At 38.2% G+C, this 14183-nt stretch overlaps 1 protein-coding gene across 1 annotated transcript in view; it reads right to left on the bottom strand.

Annotated features, from left to right (window-relative positions):
* COCH (cochlin) overlaps positions 1-12941 on the bottom strand; it is a gene marked incomplete at its 5' end in the record, with an annotated part of 14757 nt that extends 1816 nt beyond the window's left edge. The window contains 7 exons of the mRNA XM_009876353.1: positions 195-421; positions 1238-1341; positions 3051-3198; positions 3285-3329; positions 4169-4231; positions 5001-5134; positions 12785-12941. Of these exons, the coding sequence (XP_009874655.1) occupies positions 195-421; positions 1238-1341; positions 3051-3198; positions 3285-3329; positions 4169-4231; positions 5001-5134; positions 12785-12941 (878 nt within the window). The remainder of the gene's footprint in view (positions 1-194; positions 422-1237; positions 1342-3050; positions 3199-3284; positions 3330-4168; positions 4232-5000; positions 5135-12784) is intronic.
* Between the last annotated feature and the right edge of the window lie 1242 nt (positions 12942-14183).

Here is a 14183-nt window from a genome sequence, read left to right as displayed (position 1 = left end):
CAGGAAAAACCCCAGTGTTTCTTTAGGCTTCCTTGTGATATTCATTTAAATCACTTATTAGCAAGGATAGCTTCAGTGGTGTTTTTGAGAGAATATTTTAATTATATATAATTAGTTCATTAAAATTTAACATGAAATAAATTCTCTAGAATCATACCTATGACTGAAAAACATTTGACAATATTCTCTCTTACCTTGTCAACAAAACCAATGTCTTGCACCATTCCCAGCTCCTCTGTTGTGGGTTTTGCTACAGATACAATGAAGACATTGACCCCAAATTCTCTGGCCACTATACCGGCTTCTTCTAGATCATCTGAGGGCCAGCCATCGAGGAACACCACAATGATCTTGGGAATTCCTTTACGGGCTCCGTTGTCTAAAGAGAAGAATTTCTGGGCTGTGTGCTTCAAAGCTTTCCCTAGTTTTGAACAGAAAAATAACATGAAGAAAAAATGCCACTACATTTTGAGACCAGTTTTCCTATATGAAATTGTGTTAGATTTAGCTTATGACTACAGGTCTAATCCAGTGTAAAAGCAAAAGAGTGTCTTAGGAGATTTGATAATAATAAACCTTGAGCAACCTATAAGTAAAAAACAAACAAAAAAAAGCAAACAAAACCAACCCCAAACCAAGCACAAAACAAACAAAAAACCAAAGAAGCGCACACAGATAAAGCTGAGGAAGGAACCCCTGACATTTTTTCGTCCACAGGTCTAGTTTTGTACTAGGAAGTAGATATATGGATTGAAAGGAAGAAAGTTGAGGAGCTCCTTAAATTTAGCTTGTGAAATTGAACATATCTGGAATGCTCCGTTTCCTCATTTGGCAAACATCTCTTCACAACCACTTCCTATTAATTCCAGGATTTTTCTGACTTGTTTAATTAGCAACTCAGTAAGAAAGAAAAGCCTATTAGATTTGAACTTGTCTCATAATATCATTTTGTTATGAGTGAAGATTTGATTACTGTTTAAATGCAGGAAGTGATATTTGCACTTCTATTCTAATTAAATCTGTAATAAGCAACCCTGATGTCTGGAAATTAAATGGAAGACGAGGCAATGTTATAGTGGAAGAATGTTGAACCTAAGATAAGTGTGGCATTTAAAATACTTTCTTGCCTGAATTTTAAGTACTTCAGTGCATACATATATGCATACTTATACAAATTAAAATATCTATTTGGAAACGTAAATAAATAATTTCTATTTGCCTGGAGATATGAACTCACCTGTATTTGAATTGCCTCCTCTGAACCCTAGTTCCTTTATGGCAAACAAAACTTCTTTTGCAGCAGTGAAGTTTTTCAGATAGAATTCTATTTTTGGATGTTCACTGCAGAAATATAAAACAGAGCAATAAAGTACATAGTTCACTTTTCATACAGCTATGGCATAAGCAAGATAAGATACACTTTGAATCCTTTTGTTCTTGGTAATATACACTGCTCTATATTTTCAATTCCTAACACAGAAGCATGATCCTCACTTATTAATTCTCACAATGCTTAGCAGAAGGAATTATTTAGCTGGGTGGGTAAATTAAGAACAGAATGATTCTTATGCTTATAAAGTAGCTGAAAGTGTTGGGTTGCAAATATATGCAGGAAAGAACTTAGAACATGCCAGATGTTAAATTAAATGCATTTGTGTGATTGAAAATTGGCACATTTTCCACTGTTTCTATCAGAAATACCTTGTTTTTAAAAAACTCCTACGGAATGCAAACAGTGAGTTACTTGATACATTTTAAGGTATGTTAGCTACTGACTCCACTTAAGAAATCAAAGATTTTAGCTACACAAAGTTTCCGGACCTCAATTTTGATTTATAGTAGGACACAAATGTGTCGTGCAAAGAGTAGAAAGAAAAACCCTCGTGGGTCAAAGAGCTGCTGCCATGAATAGGTCAGAATTACTAGAATGAACCCCTGTGCCGAGCAGAGTTGGCCTGCAGTGCTGAATCTCATGGCAGAATAGCTGTTAAAGATATAAAGATTATTGCTTGTAAGTCTAATTTCTAATGAAGAGTTGAGCGTTCAAGGTGCCGAACTGATCGCTCGGTTTCTCCAGGAACTAACTGCTCCTCACATTATAGTATTTAAATCCAGGACAGAAAGAGTGAGGTTCGTTTCCCCTAGATTTTGCTGTCTGCTGTGGACAGACTGGATTTTTCTGGATGGAATTCCTCACATCCTAAAAGAGGTGTCCACAGCGGTTCAGACTGTTTGTTCCGTGACCGTGGGCTGTCTTTCTACATTCTGCAAGCCTCGGTCATTAAATCTAACACAGACACATACTCTGCAGTTGTCTAAAGGCAAGGGAGAGAAACAGACTTTAATGATGAAAGATATGATAGAGAAACCTTGTGTAAAATAATAGGTGTTTCATCTTCTTAAATTGAGAGAGATAAAGGCTTCGTTGGGCTTCCTTTATTCCAGAAGCAATGGCTCAGGTGGTTAAGCCTTGGAAAACTGTTACAGCCAAGCACTAGCAAACTGAACTCTGGTCCCAAAAAATGTTTCACCAGCTTGCTGGATGTTGCAGGGGCTTGCAAACTGTTTTGCAGCCTGCAAACATACGTTGTAGTATCAATAGTCTTAAAATGCAGAACAATTTGAATGCATTTCCAATTTGAAAATACTAGCTGTAGTTACCTACAGGCTGGCAAGAGCAGGGTTTTCTTTTATTATTTTATACAGGTACATAGCCATTTGTGACAATTGTCCCTCTACATTTTTTTAAAGAGCCTCCTCTCCTTTGCAGAGTGCTTTCTGCTCTTTTACTGGGATAAGCTACGACACAGTCAGCAGCAGAGGGGCTGTGGAAAGTCTGGCGGCTCTCTCTATCCAAATATTAAGTGTCACAGAGGCAGAACGTGAACAAATTTTTCATGCCATCTCAGTGTAGCACAGAGCAAACCACTACAGCTGGAAAGAGTTTTCTTTCTCTTGCTCTTCTTCTGCCATTATGGAGTGAACACTGTTCTGCAAAACGAGTTGATTTCTCTTACTAGTCATTCTATTTTGTATACAGCTGTTCCTACCTGGCTTGCACAACTCCAACATGAGGCCCTTCTGTTCCAATTCCCAACATCACAGCTACTTTCCCAACAAAGTTTTTCTGCAAATTAAATCTGCGTTGGCCGATGTTGTAACTTCCATCAATCAGAAAGGCAATATCAGCTTTACAGTCTGTGAACATCCAAAATAATTAAACTTTCTTAACACAGAATAAACATTAGGATCTTGCTTTGCAGAAGTTAAATCTGAGTTCCTACCTTTGTTTCCAGCCTTTTTATCAAGTGGCTTCTTGGGTCTTTTACCTTCAGTGAAGGAAACAGCATAGATCATTTAAGAACAGCAAGATGAACAGCCAAAAGCGAACCAGAAAAAGAATGAGACTCAAAGAATTACATCGCCATCTGTCTGCAATAAGAACTGCCCACTGGTTTAATTATTAAACTTGTACTACTACCGGTTTGCCCCTTAGAGAATATTCTTTTTCAAATGAAGCTGTTTAACCTTCCTGTCTGTTCTCGCCTAGCTGATTCCTGAAGCGTAGAAAGCTGAGTAGGTTGCTGTGGCTCCTCATCCCAAGTGCTACCATTTCTCAATTAGCAATTGTGCTGCACAGTCTGAGCGGTTTGGAAGCAAGCTGTGACTTCAACTGTAAAGCAAATGGTCTATTCACCAACAAGATCCAAGTCCAGTATCTATACACCACTAACCTTCATAAAAACAGATATAACCTTTTACTGGCAGCATTTTCTGTGCAGAAATCCATATAACATGTAAATGAAGTCCTGACAGCCTTCAGCTGTTGAGTACTTCTTTAAGAACTCCTGTCTTCTCTGCCACTTGATAGGAATGAATATCACATGAGCTCCTTAACTCCTTCCACCCTTTCTGCTAGTCATATTACTTTTCTAAATTCATCTAAGTTTTTTCTTAGTTTACACGAACACTACCGAAGTCAGGATCGATCTCCTTGATTACAAATGATTCCTCTTTTTGCTGATGAAAGATGCACTGCAAAAACAGATACTGTATGTATTTTCTTCTTTAAAAATAAATCATATGAAACACAGCATTTTAGTCAGGGGTTTGTGCACTGTAGCACATCTTATCACAGCGTGCTTCCGTTGTTGCAGAGCTCTCGTACCTGTAGAAGGACGTGCTGTTGATACTGTTCGACCCACTGCTTCAAGTGCTGTGTTCTTGATACCTGTTAAAATATTGAAAGAATAAATCTATTTCAGTGTATTTAGATGAAATTACAGGTGTTTGATGAGTGTGGTATTTCCAACAACCTTTGTTTGTCACCTGCCATTAGCTGCTCTCAGAGCAGGAGGCAAGCCTAGGCAGATCTTTGATGCAATCCAGATTGAACTCCTTGTTTTACAGGTAATAAGCTTGTCCTTTAAACTTCTGCATTAGAAACAGTGACAGCTGATGAGTGATTACAGCATATCTAATTAACAAGAGATTTTGAACTATAGCAGGTGTTATTTTTAGCAGATACGCTCAGGACTTGATCTAAAGAGCTGCATTTCACAACCTCACCAAAAGCACCCAGAACTTGAAGTTTTTAGCTATTTATTTGTGATGGACACTATACAAAGATAATTAGTGTCTTACAGATAGCAGGCTGAATTCTAGCTACGTGAGCAATAAGAATACATTAGAGACATTTGTTTCCCAAACTTGGAAAGAATATACCAGAAAACACATACACTTGAGTATTTTTGAAGCCACAATAACATATATGATCATACATTTCTATGAGGGTGGTTCAACCTCACCCAAATGGCAGGGCACGATAACTCGTTTGCAGTCAAGCACGGTATCTCAACTGTGCAGACAAAGGCAGGCAGGGGGAGAGAAGCAGATAGCAGTCACATTTGTTTATGCATGCGGGAGCACTGACGAAGCTTCCTAGAGTTGTATTAATATGCCAAAGATAGTTTGCAAAATAATAATTGTGTTCCACCTACGAGTAACTGAGAAAGACGAAGCCCATCTAGTGAGCACCTGAGACTGGATCCCATTGGCATTTACAGCTGGGTAGTTTTCCTGTCCTGGGAGAGTCTGCACCCTTACAGCTCCTCCTGCGTTGGTGATCACCCCCCTGAGGTACAAAAAGAGTTGGTATAAATCAGACAATTGAAAGCACAAGGAAATGCAATACAATTATACCACCATTAGTATGTTGGACACTAGCCTCCTGACAAAGATGCCCATATAGGCAGGCAGTTGTGTTCAGGCTAGAACAAGCTATACATCGCTGAAAAGACTTTTAAAAGAAACTATTCTGCAGAGCACCATGCAAACTTAGACGAGTGTTGGGAAACTCTAAAAGTCTGGCCGTGTTTAGACTGATGCAGAATAATGATGTTTCAAGGACATATCAGTTCCTAAAGGAAAGGTCTCCAACAAAACTTACCTGAACTCGTTATGCCTCATGAATATTTATGACTGAAACAAAATTTGGTACGCTTAACTACAAAATGACAAAAGCTAAGAAAACTGGAAAGAAAAATTGCTGTTTATAGTAGTAATGGATACAGAGGGTATCTTGTTATCAACTACAGACTGAAGTCAGAAGTGGTAGACAACCTTTATAGCAGCCATTAAAGTACTGATAATTATAAGAACAGAACCTAAAGCATTTTCTTATTATTATCCACCTGTAGTAAACCTTAAATGTGAAATCCGAAATTAATGAAATAAATAAATGGAAATTAATAACTCAATCCATGTAAGATTCTAGATAGCTTTCAGTCTAGACTTGGAAGTAGGATATCAACAGTAGATGCAATTCAGCTGTGTAATTTCCCCTGCCAGAGATGCAGAGTACCATACCAAATTGCATCTTCACAACTGGGAACGCTTAGGAAAGAGTTAACAAGTCATAGCTATCTTCACTAGTTTAAGCATACTGCAATACATCTTTAGTTACAACAACTAAAAAAACCTAAACACACCAAAATAGAACAAATAGCAGGATGCTTACTGATTAAAATATCTTATAAAGTCATATTCACTATTATAGGACTATTACGCTCCTTAATGCCTTACTAGAAGAGTCAGTTCAGAAACATGCAAGTAAAAAGAAAACTTGTAGCAAAATCTGTGGAGGAAGTTTTCCAAAACTGAGAAGAAAGTTGACCTAAACCACCCAGACCCTAGACAGGTTTTTAGAAGTCATAGTCTAGTCCTTAGAGAAGGCCATTATAATTTTTACCTTGATGAATTTCATGTCGTGATTCAACTAACAGGTTGTGAGAGTGCCTGCCAGATCTATCCTGCTGTCTGAGGCAAATGAAGACCAGCTAGTATAAAAATCTTGTGATGCTCCTGGGCCGAGAATCACTGAGTACTCAGCAGGACCGTAGATTTATGCGTTTAGGAAACTTCAAGGATAAAAGCAGCCCTGAGAGCTTTGCTGTTTTTTGCAGGCAGAGAGGCTGTTGTGGTTGGTTGTGTCTGGAGACCTCAGGTGACACTAATAGGTATCAGGACTGCTTAGATCTCTTTCTGTGCTACTGAAAGAACAGTTATTGTTTTTAGAGGCCAAAATTCAATGTCAAGCTTCTCTAAGAGGGAATAAAAGCTTGATGCTTTGTAGTATTTGGGCCAGTCCAGTATTACGGGAGACAAACAACTATTTTGAGACTATTTAAACACAACAGTACACACCTTTGTGGTAGTTTTACTTATCTTTTTGGCTTTCTGCTTGAAAAGAGGTCCCAGACTAATTAGATTTAAAACATTGTGAAAGTAGAATAACCAAGAGCAGAGTTAAGAAAGCCTTGCATATATTTCTGGTAATACGAGCTCTGGGTATCTGCAGCAAAGGCAGCTTCCACATAAATCTCTTTGTGGACTGCTGACAAAATATATTCCTCATTCATGGACATGATTTGCATTTCTAAATTGAACTGTGGTTATATATATTTAATTTTTGTAACTTGGAAGATTATGATAATAGTTTCAAAATACATTGATATTTTTTCATCTATGAAGACTGTATGTAGTATATAGACAGTTGGCAAATATGAATAGCACTTCACAGTTCTTTAAAAAACAGTGAGAGAAAAATCAGACCAGAGCCTCTAACTGGTTATTTTTAAATGACAGGAAAATTCAGTAGAGCAAAATTATCTTTGGGGAAAACAACACATGTTATTTAGAAAATTTCAGTCTAAATAGAAATGATGTTCTTCTCCAGCACCTGGTTCTCTTTGACTTTCAAGCCTTCACTAGTCTCTTAATCTTAATGGATAAAGAAATACTTGTCAGAAATAAAATATATATTAACTTGAACAGTTTCCAGTTTAAGCTTAGAGTTGCTATTTTAATGAATCTACTTTAGGCTTACTTCAGCAAATATGATCTATGCCCAAGTTAGCTCCCAAGAAGAGCTTAGTATGTCTTCCCATTTCTTTTGCTGGGGACTTGCAACTGAGGGCTGGCTGAATTCGGCTCAAGATGACATTCATACCAAAAGCTCAACCTAAGAACCCTTCCCAGAAGCAATGATTTCATCTTATTTTAGGTGCAATGTGACCAGTTTTGTCTATGTTGGTCCACTTTGTCTGTTGGTCTTTTCATTTGGGTTGCTGTGCAATCATTCCGGGAAAAAAAAAAGTAAATCTAGCTGGTGTCCATTGAATTTGTAAGCTTTCCACTGAAACCAGAGTTTTGTTTTATTTTTATTTGCTCCTTATCTGTTTATTGAAAACATATTTCATCAAAAGTCATAAAGGTCTAGACTGCTTTCTGAAGATACATTATTTCCATGCGATAGCTCTGCTGTTTTTAATGCAAGTGAGGAGTTGATATTAGATACAAATGTAATATGAGCAGTAACTTTTTGGAAGTTTTTTCTCTTTTCTTGCCATTTTCTGTAGGTAAATTAACAACTGTTTAAGCAATTTTTTACAATCGCGTCAGTTTTACTTCTGATGTTTATTCCAGCAAGTTTACTCAGAGTATACTGAAGTGGAATAAACCATAGTCTGCCTTTGTATTCTGAATGAAGTTGGCAAATTCCTTTCTGCAATCATTTACAATTGAGTTTAAAAGCGAGATTCATCCTGTGTAGATCTGCAGTGGTATTTAAACAGTGAAGAAGTGCCTATGCATTTCCTCAGAATATTTTATGTCCTTGCAGTCTGCCTTGATTTTCTGTTCTTTGCTCCTGTTGATTGACTTGCACGCCATGGCTCTTTTCATTAAACTGGAACTCTGCAGAATTTCCAAGAACAGCTTTCATTTCCTCAGTAACTATGTTTCATGCTACTGCCAGTGCTGCTTGATGGCAACTTCATATAAAAGCTGTCAGTACATTCTCTTGCCTAGCTTCACTGTTAATAACAAATCATAATTTATACCTCAATGGTATTTTTCACTCAAAAATGCACAAAGCAGAAGAGCAGATACATGAGGAAGCAATTCAGTGCCTCACTGCACAGTAGCTCAGGGAAGAAAGTACACAGCCAAGGACAGTAGAAGATAATGTTCTATGATGGAGCATTACAGTGAATATAAATGCTCTATCCCAAGCCTAAGGGCAGCAGCACTGCAACTGGGCTGTTAAAAGAAATATATATTGAGTTGTTCTAGTCTTGCAGAGCAGAAGCAAAATGTTTGTTCAGAAACTAACATGACATGTTTATGTTAATCATTATGCTCATCATATATGTCTACAGGTAGGCTTTCTGCTTTTTCAGCAGGAGGGTGAGAGCAGAAAGATGAAGCCCTGCTATACTACCCCAAACCATAATTTTGACCTGAAGGTTCCTGTTCCCATTGCTAGCAGAACGCTGGCAGCTGGTATGATAGCAGCTGGTGTTTCCTGTAGGGTCCTTAGATGAAAACAGTCATCCTCAGGAGCTTGAGACAAGGCAGCTAAATTACCTGAAATCCCATCTTTCCTTCCTACTATCAGCAGCTGCATCCAAGTCCTTCCACACCATCCACCTTTATCCATCCTCCTTTTCTCCAAACTGCAGTCTCCTCACCAAGATGAAGCTGCTCAGAGTTTCATGCCAGCACCTCTGCCCTTCCCAGTTGTACTTTCTGTCCCCTCTGCACCCCTGTTGCTTTTGGCAGGAAAGAAGGCTCAGCAGCAGAAGCAGGCTCTGTACCAAAGTTTCCCTGGGGATGTACAGCTGCTCAGAAATCCCTCCAGCCAGACAAAGTTTTTGTCTATATTCGTCTAGCAAACACTAGGGCAGCTCAGGGGCCATTTGTGTTTGTGGTCCCATTGTGGCCACACTGATATTACCATGATATGCCTTTGTTACTCTCCACTTCTGGGATTCCAGTGTTTAATTAGAAATAGTTCCACCCTGAGAATGGTTAGGAAGGTTATTTATATGCCTATTTAGCATCTAAAAGCTACCATACTGGGCTGGCTTTCCAGTTAGTGCAGCTGGCACTAGAGCAGGACTGCACAAACTGAGAACCTAGTCCTTCATTTGACCTGCTGATTATTAATCCAATTAATCACTCACTGGAAGATTTAACTCAGTTTTTTATGCCTACATAGTATCAGCCTGGTAGGAGGTTCTCTGTTCTTCCCCTGACAAATAAATCTTTTATTCTTCTGCCCAGAAAAAGAACAATATTAAATAAATAATCTGTTTCCTGACAGTAATTGCACATAAAATAAGGACATAAGGAGATAAAAGCCAAATATAACAAACTGAAAAAGGCAGAAAATTTATTTGTCCGTAGTACAGAATTATCTGCAGCTGAATTTTGCTAAATTCTTTACATGCATTATATAATGTTTTCTTGTATCAATTGCCTCACAGTAACAAAATGACTCCTAAGAATAAGCATTATTTGGTTTATATAAAATTAATGAATCAGGCCTCAGCACACAAACCAGAATGTATGTGGAAGGGGTAGTTGACCAATGCTCACACAAACATTTTCAGATTAAAAAAAAAAAAGTAGTAAGCACCACTCCCAAGACTGCTGCTTCTCGAAGCAGTGGATGGTTGTGTGATGGTGCTGTCTGTAACAGCAAGAGTCTCTGTGGTGGCACAGGCCTGGCTCTCAACAGTGCTTAAGGGAATGAGCTGTGTGACATAGGGTATGCCCAGCTTTAAACTAGATGGGGTTGTTTCACTTATTTGGGAGAAACATATTAAATTCTCAAAGTACATCTCTAGTTACCCCACCCTAACAGCAAATCGAGGTGATTGCAATACCTGGAGTTAGCACTAATCTGGAGTGAGTTTAGCCATTGCCACACAAAGCGAGAAGGAGCAAGTACATTGTGTGTTTCTGTTGGATTTTGCAGCCTGCGCTGAAATCAGCTGAGAACTAAACAGCTATTGCTTCTCCATTCATCCGTCCTTTCTAACAAGGACTGATATTTACAGTGCTAGTAGGTACATGAACTTCCCTTTATAACAGGAGTTTGGGGTTTTGTTGTTTTGGTTTTTGGTCGGTGGGTTTTATAGAAACATTTGATCCAGACATTCTTTCACAAACTTTTTGATTATGTACATAAACTAGAAGTGAAGAACAGAAGTTTAGGGTGGCTATTTCTTAATAAAGCACCCATAAAGACATTTAAAGCACATTGAATGGAGACATTCATTCATTTTACAGAAGGATCAAAAGGAAGCCTGTTCTAGCAATAACAGAGATATGTATTTCTTTGAAATGAACTTTCAAGCTTTTAAAACAAATACAGACCCCCACACTACCTCCCAAATTCTTTGTAGCTACCCCTATAGTGCCTTAGCTCTTAGTCTCCTGTACAGCACTTCAGAAATTCCAGACAGCTTTTACTCAAAACTCCTCCTTAAATCTAATTTTTTTTTTTTAAAAAAAAGTGCATTTTAGTTTACTTCGCAGTTTAAGGACTATAAAAATAGCCTAAATTCTCTAAGTCTTATTAAAAGTTGTAGGATTTTTATTTAAAATGCTTAGCATGTATTTTATGGCATTTAAAGTATCAAACAATGAATGTAAATGCAAAAAAAAAAAAAAAGCCCCACACCTCTTTATTTTCCTCCTTTATCTTCTAGTCTTTTATTTCTTTGTAAAATTTTAGGATTTTCTTTTATTGCCTGGGGATAAAAATTCAAAACTAATCCCCGATTTCTTTTAAACACTTGATTTCACATAAGCTTTTAAGAATAGTTTAATCAGCCTTTCTGCAATGGCAGCAGTAGCCTTATTTGAAATACACAAGTATAACCAGATGGTATGATTTTTATGCTTGTTTTTTCTGTAGTTATGTATATTTTAACATGAGCAGGCTAGAAGCTAAATAACACTAGTTTTAAGAAGTTCAGTGATGCTCAGAGATTCTGAATAACTTATGTTGTAATTCCCAAATGCTAATAAAATCTCATTCATAGGAGCAGGACATTAAAAAAAGGTCTCCAATACATTATGATACCTCAGTATAACGATTTCTGTCAAGAGTACCTCTTGAAACCTAAGTAACTTAGATTATATGCATGATGAAGTCTTTCTTTTAAATACCTTAATATTTAATTACAGAACTCCCAGAAATTAGGAAAATTTTTGGGCAGGATCATCTAGTCTGTACCTCTGAGATAGGATCAATTATAGTTATCTAGTTTTTCTAGGCAGATGGCTGTCACTCTGTTTTTGTAAACTGGAGTGACGGTTGCTGTTCTTATAATATCTCAGGCCATTTCAGTCCTTATTGTCAGGCTTTTCACGTGTAATCCAAATTTCCATTGCTGAAATACCAGTTCTTTATTAAGGGCTGTAACACATTACAGAGTTTAGAATCTGCTTTGTGGTAGGAAGCATGTTGTGAAAGGTCTAAGTGAGAAAGTACCTTGTACTCAGTTAATAGATGAAGCTAAAAATTCTCCTTTAGTAATCAAAACCTTCCTCAAAGCATTAAAATCAAAGTCTAAAATTCCCTGTAGACTGACAGCGAGGAATCAGTCAGGCTTCCAGAGCCATCTGAAATAGATATCTCCCTGTCTCCAGACGGTTTTGTCCAGCACTTCCATATTAAAAAGCAATTAAATATTTGTCCTTCCTCAAAAAAAAACCAAACCACAAAAAAAACCTCAACTCCCCAAAAATCTCAGATAACCTCAGTAAGGTGTCTGCCAGCCTGTTTTCCTTCCCCTGTGGAATTACTGGTTTTTTTCTAATGATATCTATTTAACATGGATAGTCTTTAGTTTTTAATTTGATACCGAAGTGAATGCAGATAGGTGCTGGTTTCATTAAGAGATCATTAAGTAGGGTAACACCCAGCAAGTGTCAGAAGACAGATGCTGCAACAGTAACAAAAAAATAACACTGTCGTTGTCTGTGGAACATGTTTAGCCAAATCATCATAGGTTTGTTTGCACAGGAGCTTAAACTGATTTTAACTATTTCAGAAAAAGTGTCTTGTAAATGAAAGTCAGAAGGTGAATCTTCTTTCTTTAATTCTCCAATTAGTTACTAATTACACCGCATCTTTCCAGGTCTACCAGTGACACATAAGTAATCTTGCAGTGAAAGTCTGGCTGCTGCTCTGTCAATTTAATGAAGTGGTTTTCAGGAACATTTAAACACAACTTGGTTAACTTGCAAGGCACCTAACAAGTTTTCATCCTTGTTCTCTCTTCTCCTAATGACAGTCCTGTTGAGTAACCAGTATTGACAAAGTCCAGAAATATCTTTATTAGGACAGCATCAAAAGGTTAAGTTTTAAGTGTGGCAAGACTGTATAAACTTCCTTAACGCATTCATTAGCAGTCATCTGGCTTACCTGTGTATGGCAGCTCCGCAGACACTGGAAAGAGAGGCATAAACTCCATCCCCAAAGACATAAAATTGCCATAGAGGACAGTCTGCTGGGCAAAGGACATCTTCTGTCTCCTTTCTAAGGTCAAGTCCTCTTGTAAAGCACGTGACAGCAGTGGAAGCTAAAGAAAAAAGAAGAACCTGTGACCCGAAAATCTTGTTTTATGTTGGCTTGGTGTTTTTGGTGGTGTGGGTGTCTGTGGCTTATGTTGATTTTAAGTCTCTCTACGTTTTCCAAGCTTGATGTAATATCTGAATTGGAAATTAGAATCATCTTATGCTCCAGTACATCTGTAAAGACATCTCTGGGTCTTAGAAATGTACAGTTATGACAAGAAAGAGCTCACTTTTAAATTATTAATGTGAAAAAAAGTGGTAGAAAAAGGTGGAAAGCACAGAATCACAGAATGTTCGGGGTTGGAAGGGACCTCAAAAGATCATCTAATCCAACCCCCCCCCACCAGCGCAGGATCACCTACAGTAGGTCACACAGGAAAGTGTCCAGGCTGGTTTTCAGTGTCTCCAGAGGAGACTCCACACCCTCCCTGGGCAGCCTGTGTCAGGGCTCTGTCACCCTCACAGTGAAAAAGTTTTTCCTAATATTTTTGTCAAACCTCCTATGTTGCAGTTTGTACCCATTGCCCCTTGTCCTGTCATTGGACACCGCTGAAAAGAGCCTGGCTCCGTCCTCCTGACACTCCTCCTTGACATATTTATAAACATTTATGAGGTCACCCCTCAGACTCCTCTTCTCCAAGCTAAAGAGACTCAGCTCCTTCAGCTTCTCCTCAAAAGGTAGATGTTCCACTCCCTTCATCATCTTTTTGGCTCTGCACTGGACTCTCTCAAGCAGTTCCCTGCTTAAACAATATTAAAATAATATCCAAGGAACATTACAGGAGGAAGAGCAATTCATATTCGTAAGTTTACTGCAGAGACAGAAGGGCAGGGAGAAGACCTTCAAAGGCTGGTGGAACAGGAGTGGGTGACACCCTCCAAGGTAGAAATTCACATCCTCACAGTAATCTCCAGCCATAAAACATCCATGAATCACTTGGGAAAGTCCGTCTTTTCTGCAGGGGCATTCACAAAGCAGGTTGACAGTAGCATTTCCCTTAGCCTCTGCAATAAATCCTACAGAGGCCGGTGTAAAAAGAAGGAATACTCATCTCCCTGCTCCAGTAATATAGTAACATCTAGAACATTCACGTCACTTCATTGCAATGAAATTTAGATCATTATCATTGTGCAAAGGACTGTCAGGTGGACAGTGAGACAGAATTTATTTTTTGCAGCTGAGGCACATGCATTTTTCACATAGAATTCTGCCTTATTTCCAGCCCCCCCTTACAAGTTGTTACTCA

This window comes from Apaloderma vittatum, unplaced genomic scaffold (assembly GCF_000703405.1).
Source record: "Apaloderma vittatum isolate BGI_N311 unplaced genomic scaffold, ASM70340v1 scaffold10889, whole genome shotgun sequence".
Lineage (NCBI taxonomy): Eukaryota > Metazoa > Chordata > Aves > Trogoniformes > Trogonidae > Apaloderma > Apaloderma vittatum.
This window is presented reverse-complemented; position numbering and strand designations above follow the sequence as displayed.